The 10,237-nt window shown below is 39.2% G+C and overlaps 1 protein-coding gene across 1 annotated transcript; it reads right to left on the bottom strand.

Annotated features, from left to right (window-relative positions):
- Positions 1-2,446: 2,446 nt before the first annotated feature.
- Positions 2,447-9,608, bottom strand: LOC106180692 (nmrA-like family domain-containing protein 1). Its single transcript, XM_013564761.2, has 7 exons — positions 9,344-9,608; positions 7,856-8,015; positions 7,293-7,423; positions 6,466-6,585; positions 5,204-5,324; positions 3,360-3,553; positions 2,447-3,061 (listed from the first exon to the last, which is right to left on the bottom strand). The coding sequence occupies exons 2-7, from the start codon at positions 8,004-8,006 to the stop codon at positions 2,870-2,872; spliced, it is 909 nt and encodes a 302-aa protein (XP_013420215.2). The 5' UTR covers positions 8,007-8,015; positions 9,344-9,608; the 3' UTR covers positions 2,447-2,869.
- Between the last annotated feature and the right edge of the window lie 629 nt (positions 9,609-10,237).

Genomic DNA, 10,237 nt, shown 5'->3' with positions numbered 1-10,237 from the left:
GGATTGCAGAAAAGAATGGACCTCCTAATAATCTGGAACAAGACTGTCAAGATCTTTAAGAAGAAAGGGGCAATATTCTACTCCAGATTTAATGGTTTTTCTGTACCCTAACTCATGTTATATATGGTACCCTACCTGGAATATATAAAAACACTATTTAAAAAGATTTACAGCTGTCAAGTGATCTTTTGTGAACAAAAGCACAGGGGGCAACCTTTTTGACCGAAAGTCACATTAACTTACATTTTGATTTGATAAAGGTATAGTCATGTTAGTTTTTTTTGTAAATCAGGAGCATGCCTGCGGTTTGACCTTATTTTAAACAAGAATAATTATCCTCGAACTAGTGGCACATCTTTTGTAATAGGCTACGCAATCTTACCGAGTCTCAGTTTGAATATTTATTAGGGATTCAATGAATAACAAAATAATCTCTGATTTTATATACACAGACCTTGTTTCTAGTGGATTACCAACAACACCTACACAATGGCTATGGCTGTATTTTGCAGCTGTCTCAGTTGCCGATTTCTGAGAAAGTTGCAATTCTCTCCCAAGAGTCTGCTAGTATGTGTTCATGGTTTTATGGTTGGCATAATCATCATACTAATAGCTGTGTTTTTCTTCAGTCACGGAAGTTATACTAGTAGACACACAAAGATAGGCCTATCTGGCATAGAGAAAGAGGGAAACTTTACAAACAATACAGATAGCGTGGGAGATTTTAATGCTTCACTGTATAGGGCGGAAGAATACGAAAGAAGCAAAAAGTCATCTGTAAAAATGACTGAAATTGGCGTCAATTTCTTTATTCCCGAGATTCTAGCAGGAGCTACCACAAAACAGCAATTTCGAACCATGGATAAAATAGTCGCAGAGTTACAAAGAATGCTTCCCCTTCATACAGAATCTATGCAGAAGGAGCGTCTTGCACTTAATCCAACGACGAAAACGTACGAATTTGACGGAAAACCATTTATCTGGATGTTCTGGGAGGGACGATCACGACCCGCCTTCGTTGATCTTTGCATTCTATCTACTATTTGTCAAAATCAAAACACTTACAACGTAAGAATAATGAATATTAGTGAGTTCAAAAGATCTGTTTCGTTCGTGCATCCCGGTTTTGATGGCTTAAGCTTGCCACATAAAGCGGATTATTTTCGTGCTGCAATGCTCGACGAGTTCGGCGGCGTTTACTTCGACACGGATACCATCAGCGTTAAAAGCATCGGGAAGTTGTACGAACATTTAGACACCTTCGATGTTGTCGGAGCGTCCTCTTATGTCGATAGTATTCATTTTGGAAATATGGGCCCCATGCGAGCAAAAACGCCTTTTACACAACGATGGTTGTCAGAACTTCATAAGAAATACGAGAAAAACGCGATACATCTTAGAAAGAAAGACCCCTTTGAATGGACAGAAGTGGGCGGAGGAATGGCGGTTCCCATTTTGGATATGCTTGTATCGAATAATATCGTCAAATATTACTTTTTGAACGGACCAGAATCTTGGATTCAGTTTAAACCAGAAAGCCTCCTGATTAAAAAGCCCGATATTGTCAAAACCATGAAAGATACTGAAATCGTAGTGTTAAGTAACTCTATATACCCCGTCAATTACAAAAAGATGTCCAAGCGGGAAATACTGCGTTCCTCGGTCGGGGTGTCGCAATTATTACGTTATTCCTTGGCGAAGTGCTGGAATGAATTGCATACCAAATGAGGCACTATATCATTAAATCCAAAAATGGAATGCTTCCCCATGACTTTCGTAGAATAATGATTTTACAGAGCATTGACTGTGCGTTCATTTACATTTAAACGTTGTCAAATTTCCATAAGTTTACCTCATGCACCCATGAACAGCACTCTCTGCTTCCGCCACTGAAGACTGTATTTGCTCCAAAGAGCACACTAGTGCGTCTATGTTAAGATTTTTCTTTTAATTCTACAGGGTGGTCCAAAATGTTTCCATTTTTTGATAAAGTAGCATTTTCTGTTAACAGGAAAATGTAATAACCTACTTCACAGATACGTCCTACAGACATGTAAGTTTTTTGTAGTGTAAGTTTTTGCCTCGTATACCACCATTTTAAAGGCCCCCCGACAGAAAACAACCCAAAAGAGATAGGTTTGTAGAAAGTGCAGGCCAATGTCGGTCCGTACAATGTGAGACTTACATGTATCCCTTTTGGATATTGTTTTCTGTGGGGAGCCCTAACAGATATTGTCAAAGCCATGAAAGATACAGAAATCGTAGTGTTAAGCAACTCTCTATATCCCGTCAATTATAATTACAAAAAGATGTCCAAGCGAGAGGTACCGCATTCCTCGGTCGGGGTGTCGCAATTATTACGCTATTCCTTAGCGAAGTGCTGTAATGGGTTGCATACCAAATGATGGCTATATTCACTATATTAAAACAAGTATAATTCACTATGACTGTTGAGGAATAATACATTTTAATGAGCACTAAATGCACATTTAATTACATTAAAAGGGGTTACATTTATCATATTGCATTATGCATTTTCTACCTGTATATCTTAATCACCGATGATTACAACTTCTACCCCCCCCCCCCCCCCCCCCAACTCACCTATCCTCTAGAACCCCCGCTGGGAACCGTAGTTACACTACAGAGTTTACACTTGGCGTTTAGAATACATTTTTGTTTTTTTCTAGATTAGAGTTCGCGTCACATTCAAAATAAAACTGCGGATAAAGCTCCTGTGTCAGACGACATTGTCTTGTCGACTAATAAAATGAAAAAAAAGGTGTCTTAGAATTTTAAAATATGACTGCAATTGCTCAAAACGTCTTATAACATGATATCGTGAGGTGCTACACAACGCTTCCTCCTTTCAGCGAAAAACATCGTTAAATTTCTCCTTGTTGGCCTTCAACCAAGCCTCAAAGGACGATGTTTTCGGGTTGAGTTTTCTGGTCAGAACGCTATCCCGGTCTGGATGACCCCGCTTAAAAAACTCGAACATAACGGCAAGGTCTATTGCTCCTATACGGCGACTTTTCTTCATCATAGCGTCGGTAGTCATCTAGTACGAAAAGTAAATAAGTGAATGAAGAAGTGGGTAAATGATTGACAAAAAAGAATAAAAAAATCGAACAATATTTTGTTAAGCGGGAATAAAGTGGAATAGCAAAATTACAGCATCGCAATCAATCGCTATCTGCCACATCGATTCTTCAAAGTTATTTCTTATTAAACAAAAATCCAGATGAAAAAATGTATACACCATTTTTTTTAATCATTTAATGACGCACGAATGAATTAACCATGAACAAGGAAAGATTAAAACAAACAAACGAGGATAAAAGCATGGATATCCGTACCTTAGCATCAGTGACTTGATTTGGCGCGAAAACCTTTGAAAAAACATCTGCATAGTGACTGACGGTCATGGACGTTCCACTCAGACCGACGAAACGGCCGAGATACTCCTTTGGCTTCTCTAAAATAGAGTGGACACACTCGCCTATATCATTTACGTCAATGGCGTCCATCATTGAGTGACCCATCGGGATTTCTGAAGAGAAAATGAGGATAGAGTTTATATACGATCCAGGAAAGGGGTGAGGGGTTCTCGCACACCCCTGAACCAAGAATGATTCCTAGGTTTGGTTGTTAAAATATTAGTTGGAAAAACAGTGATGAAGAAAAACAGAACTTACATGTAACACGTAGCACGTTAGGTGCACATGACAGCTACCTAAGCAAAGCATTTTAATTGAGACTAGATTCTTCCCCGCTTGAGTTTTAATCTGTTTTTAAAATGCCTCGAAAGGCCTAATACACCCGAGTAATAAACCTCTCAAGAAAAATACTTAAGAAGAATAAATGGTTAAGAAAAAAAATGAACATAAATCCAAATTAATAAAAGGATAAAAAATGATTTACTAGAATAAAATGACGAAGTTGTGCAAAAACACGTAACAATAATAATAGGATAAAATAAAAATCATCGCAGAACAATAATAAACAGCTAGACAATTATCTGAATATCATATGAAAAAAGTGCTCCCCGTGAGCTCTGTGGAGGGTATGTGCCTGAGAGTATACAAGATTTCAGCTGTGTAATTGCATATGGCGAAGAAATAAATCATTTAGGATATATGTCATATCATGCGGAGTGCAGTTTGATTGCACGACCAAATTTAGCTACTTCTTTCGTGGATCTCCTCATGGAGATATCGATTTGACTTGAACATTACTCTGAAGGCAAGAGTCAACTACCCAATACCGTGGTCACAGCTGGGCAAACCTTAACCAGACAAGATATGACGTCACCAAAATACTTTGTGACGTAAATTTCACATAGGAAGTGTGATCTTTGGCTGCGTTGAGGGGGGAAGGGGGCAATCCTCAATTCTGTACGCGTCTGGTTGCGTTGGTTGACTACAGGGGTGCTGGTTTGTCCGATTGTGAACGCAGCCACAACAAAACATCTGTACGCGCAGTATGTTTGCAATAAGACAGGTATGTAGACTGAAGTAAGATCAAATTGCACAACAGAAAAGTAGTACAAAACCCCTGACAAATGGGATACGTCGATATAATAAATCCTACAGCTCCAGAAAGAAATGGTAAACTGTTCAAATCATAATTCCTAAATTAATTAATTTTACGAGGACATTTTGGTACCCCATAGCAAGATGTTTTTATGATACATGTAACATGTAGACGATAAATACCATGTGTTTAAAATCCTCCATCTTCAGTTCGTTACATATTATGTGTGCGTTTCTATTGACGTTTATTGGCTTGAGTTAGGAAATAAGCTGGGAGTCCAAGTAATTTTGGGTGATTCCAAGTGTTAGGCTTGAACAGTATGAAAGCAGTTTGTATTGCAAAGAATAAGGGCTCATTCCCCATGAATCTATTGTTCTACGTAGATCGATTCAGCTTCACGGGGACTCTCAGTGAATTCAATCAGATTAACAGATTAACACGCATCCTCTTGTTTTCGACGTAGGAGGCAAGTTTCTCTGTTAATCTGATTGCATTCAGCGAGAGTCCCCGCAGAGTTGGATCGATCTCCGTAGAACGATATTTTCATGGGGAATGAGCCCTAAGATTATCTCACCACGAAAAACGTATCAAAGCTGCATCAGAATATCATAACTCAAAACCGACTTAAATAAAGGTATCTTAACATATACACAAAATACATAATTACCGAGTACATATTTCCCTTCGTCTACCTTCCTGGGCGGAAAATAGGTCAAGAAGTTTTGATAGTAGAAAGACACTCGTATACCGGTAAAGGGTACACCCGACTCCTGCATGTATTCTTCTATCTACAATATCAATAATATCAAATAAGTTTGAGTTAAATTAAAATAAATTGAATTCAACTGAACTGAATCAAATCAAACCATACATGTACCAGATTGCATATTAAAATTGAATTATTACTCCAAGTTTAATTGATCTTTCAACCATAACTTGCTTATCAGTACTGCGGTTATGTCTTATTTAATGCCGTGGCTTGTATTAACAGGCCTGTAGATGGGATGAGGCGTGGAGAGACGGGGGTTCACCTCTACTGTTACAATTTCTGGTGCAACGAAAATGTTGTTTAATGTTTAGGGCCATTAAATCTCTAACCAAAACAATTGTCACTGGTACAAGTATACTTAGTGAGTATGGCACTGATAAACCAACTCTATCAAACATGAGCTAAATCTGGCAAACTAGACAACACAGGGTACAGGTGTAGCTGAGTAACGTATTTATTCATGTGTGTGTGTGTCTGAGATATATACACCATGTCTACGCATGTTTTTTTGAAAAAGTTTTGACATTTTACTTGTCTGAAAGGGAGAACGTCAAACCCCGTTACAGATTACAAGTACATGCAATGGAGATTATTTTGTATGTATAACTCAACTTCTAAAAATCAAATAAGGTAGCATATTACAATGAATCAGTGTCAAGGTTCCAGCAGGTTTCATTATCGTTATTATGTATAAAAGTAAATGCGACCTACATAGGTCTGGTGCTATTCCAATGTAAGAAAAATAAGAAGACATAATTTCGAGAAAGCGTCTTGCATTTCAGAAACAAATGGGTTAAATATCGAGATGTAGCAGCAGCCTCAAAGATAACGTGTTGTGCACTTTTTTCCCAGCAGAGATGTGTGTCATGAATTAGCCAGAGAAAAAGCTGTGAATATCTAGTGAAAAATGAACCTCTGGCCCTGGTAGAGGGTAGATAAAACGCATTTTTATCGAAATCGGGTTCTGGTAGACTCCCTGAATCTGGACGATTATGTGCACTCTCCTCAATACAAAATATAAAACTAAGTATACAAAAGTACCCATTTCCGCCTACTGGAAGGACGATCACAGGCGTTTGGTGCACACGCTGGGAGTCAGTGTCGGTAATTAATACTTATGTGAGACTTAACGCGTTCTAGTGGATTTGGTGCTACTTTACCTGTCCTTTGGCGTCAAAGTGTGGGCATTCTATCCCAATAACCTTCTGTATATATTCAAATCCACTGAAGATAAAGTGCTTTACGCCAGCGTCTTTCACGGCGTCGACTAGATTCTTACCCTGAAAGAGATACCTCAAATGATGTAATCAATTTGAATGTTTACGGGAAATGCGGAATTGATGAATGAAAATGTTAGGTTATCAATCGATTCGCAAGCAGGTCAGATGACTAAAACCTAAAAGGTGTTGCGCGAGTGTTTTAGCTGGTAATGTTACCCTTTTAAATGCCGTCATGGAATTTTTATTTGAGCAGATATGTTGTTAGGATATATGCATGCATGAAGAACCTTTTCTGTGATTTTGGACTCATAAAATATTATTCGCGCAAGCTGTGCTTAATTGATGAGTTGTAATAGGTGTGTCATGGAATGTTGACGTAATTCCTTCCCATCATCTTCAGTTGGCTTACATGTGATTTTCGACACCTGGGCTCGACACCCGGCAAAAAGAGTCCAGGGCCCCATAACTCGAAAGCATTGCAATATCACACAGAGGCAACAATGTATTATATGGGGCGAGTATGGGCGAATTATGGGATCGACACGCTTACGGGGCCCTGGACTCTTTTTGCCGGGCAGCCGGGTGGAGGAATGCTCATGACGTCACGTGTCACCGCCCAATAGAAATTTGCATTAAAAATTACGGGATGGAATTTTACGGTACTTGAAGCAATGAGAGGCAGCCATTCCATTCAATACGCACAATGATCATTCTATACCATAAAATACTATTAACTTTAGATGGGGTAGACATCGACGGAACCTTACCTGTTGGATCTCGCGCGGGGGATCCTTGGTGTCCACCCAGAAGTTTGTAACACCGAAGCACGCATAAGCGCCCTCTACCGCCTGGCGAACGCTGGCAGCATCATCTAGATCTGCCTGTACAACTTCACAGCCTTAAAAAGAGGAACGAGTCCAGTGAATTCATCTACGATCGCAAGGAGGTGAGCAACACATGAAATGTTCTTGTTCTTATCTATAAAAGACATATAAATTGTGAGGTTTTCGTAAAAAAGTGAAAGGAGAGCCAAATATCAACTTCAGTTTTTGTCAGGCTCCGATTGATTTTATTTTGCATAGCATTGAATGATATTTCAACGTGCATGGATATGTATTCGTTGTTTGTGTGATCTTTGACTTAGGTATATAACAAAAATCAGGCACAAGCTGAGTATAATAATACACACATTATCATCATTATTCATATAATTGTTCACAATGACAGAGTGCTTTTTCGACCATATTCCATCATATTTCGGTACTTAGAGATGACCAGCTTCATGTGGCTACAAAAGTGCACTGACTTTTGAACCAGCTAATCCTCTTACCCTTAGCCCGCAATTCCTCCGCTTTTTCACTTGAGGCGTCCCTGGTTACGGCGCGGACCTTGTAGGCGTGGTCCTTTAAGAAGGCGTTGACCACGGAGCCCCCCTGCGCTCCCGTGGCCCCAAATACTACCATCAGCCACGTGTTCGGCATCTTTATCAGCTTAGCACATGGAAATAAAAAATGCTCTTTAAGTGTGTAAAAGAGTTTTTTCTTTTTCTTTTTGGTGCTTAAATCGGTGCCCCCTGGAACCCCCTATCAATAAGATCCCCTTTCAAGAGAGGAGTAGCAGTGGAGATGTGTATTTCTGGACCAATACCATTTCGGCGTCCTATATTTCCTTTTAAAGACACGCATGTTCATTTTGCTGTATATTAGCAGATCATTATGAAATACGTTAATGGAAACGCTCTTGTCAAGGATTCAATGATCAGCACTATTTTCAATTTAATACTTTTTACAGACGAGGAGTTCCTAGGAATGGAACTCCGAGAGGCATTTCTAGTTTTTTTTTTTCAATCAAGTTCCCTAGAATTTCAAGTGAATTAACTGTGGCGCCTGTACAGATGCTTGGAGGCATTAACCCAGTGATGAGGAATGGCATTCCTAAAATAAAGAAAACACTATAATTTTTTTTAACCGCCCTGCACGTTTTTGCCCTCCAAAACTGAGATGTGCAGCATGGACAAAAGTAATTAGAACTCCGTGAGATAGATCATACTGTACGCTGCTTTGAAACTAGCTTTGAATCCTTCAATCATTCGAGTTTTCTTGAAGGTAATAAACAACAAACTTCCTTCGTGCACAGCCCATCGCATTTTGTATTGGCCCGGACTCTAGTTTTTAGTGGGATATGATGGTTAATCAATAAAAGTGGACGGTTCACCCCCTGCCACAAGACATATAAAGACAAGCTTAAGATAACATTAAGTAACACATGCCAATGTCAAAGTTATTTGCTATAAACATGAGCTGAAAAAGAACGCTTGGTTCTGACAGGATGGAGTAAAGAATAAAATAAAATAAACACTCCGAAGTTCTCTGTAACAAGCAAGAATTTTATAATATGATAGCCGTCAAAATCCCCATGGAAACGACATGGAAACGATGTTAATCCTCACGATTTAAAAATCCTAAAAACGATGTTTTGATCAAATATGTCCTGAAAGTTTGTACGCAATCTATTCTTAGTAGCATTTTTTAAGTTCAAAAGGATGCATATTATGCAATTCTGCGCATGCTGTCATTGGCAAACTTTTTTTCACCCTAAATCCTTGACAAATGTATACATTTATATCTATCTATATATATATACTTGTGAATTTGTAGAGCGATGATTTACAAGCGCACAAAAACTTCAAATAACCATTGCGAGGTATTATTTTCATATGTGAAAAAAATAATAAAACGCATGTATTCCCCCATCGCATTTTATGTTAGGTACATTGTAATAGACATCTTTTCACATATACACTTTCAAATAAACTTACCAGGAAATCGTACTGTTTACAAGTCCGTTCTTTCACACACTTCCAAATGCTCCTCGTTTACGCCAGGTGGTGGTGAAAACTGCGAGACGCACACCCGTTCTCTTCTAACTGCAAATTCTGTTTGAAAAGTATGTCATTTCACTCGATGAAACTCAATTGAGGGCAGGTAAAACACAAACCTCATGTAAACAAGAATGCCGTGTCTGGCTTGCATTACCTTGCAAGTGGATGTGTCAGAATGCGTTCCTTGAGCCGTATGAACTGCCCTGACCTGTGAAATTCTGGAAGTTCTGTTCACACTGCTATCGATCAGGGCACGACTGGTGCGATCCTGATCCGCATCTGCCTTGCTTTGCCTCTCTTGTGAGCTCAACATTTGGTTTGAAAATATTTTGAAACGCTTAATTTATCTAAAGAAGGACAAGTGCCGATCATCACTCTATGAGCTCATCTTGTTGTTTTGCGATCAATCTGTTGAACATGTTCATTAGCCGCGTGTTTTAGATAATCAAATAGTCTTTTAAGTTAATAGCTATAAAAAATTAAGTGGAATTTACCAGTCAACATTTTGTCTACTGACAGACGGCCTCATCAGGGAAATGATGTGATACATTTACTACCCATCAGACTTTTGGTGTGCAGGTTCAGTCAGGAACCCCCACCCCCACCCCTCCTCTGCCCGCGGGATAGGGGGCGGGTATGACCCCAGCCGTGGCGGGACAAACCCGAAACCCTGAGCAGAGTGAATTAGACAGACCAGACTATTCCAGTTTTCGCAATTTTCAGTAATGGAAGTTAACGTAACGATTAGCATGTGCACATCTTCATCTGAGCAAGATGAAAAAGGCTTCCTGTCAAATTATCAAATTTATGAAGGTGGGAATATCGGCCCAC

This window comes from Lingula anatina, chromosome 3, assembly GCF_051362555.1.
Source record: "Lingula anatina isolate TDL-2025a chromosome 3, LinAna3.0, whole genome shotgun sequence".
In the NCBI taxonomy this organism is placed as follows: domain Eukaryota; kingdom Metazoa; phylum Brachiopoda; class Lingulata; order Lingulida; family Lingulidae; genus Lingula; species Lingula anatina.
This window is presented reverse-complemented; position numbering and strand designations above follow the sequence as displayed.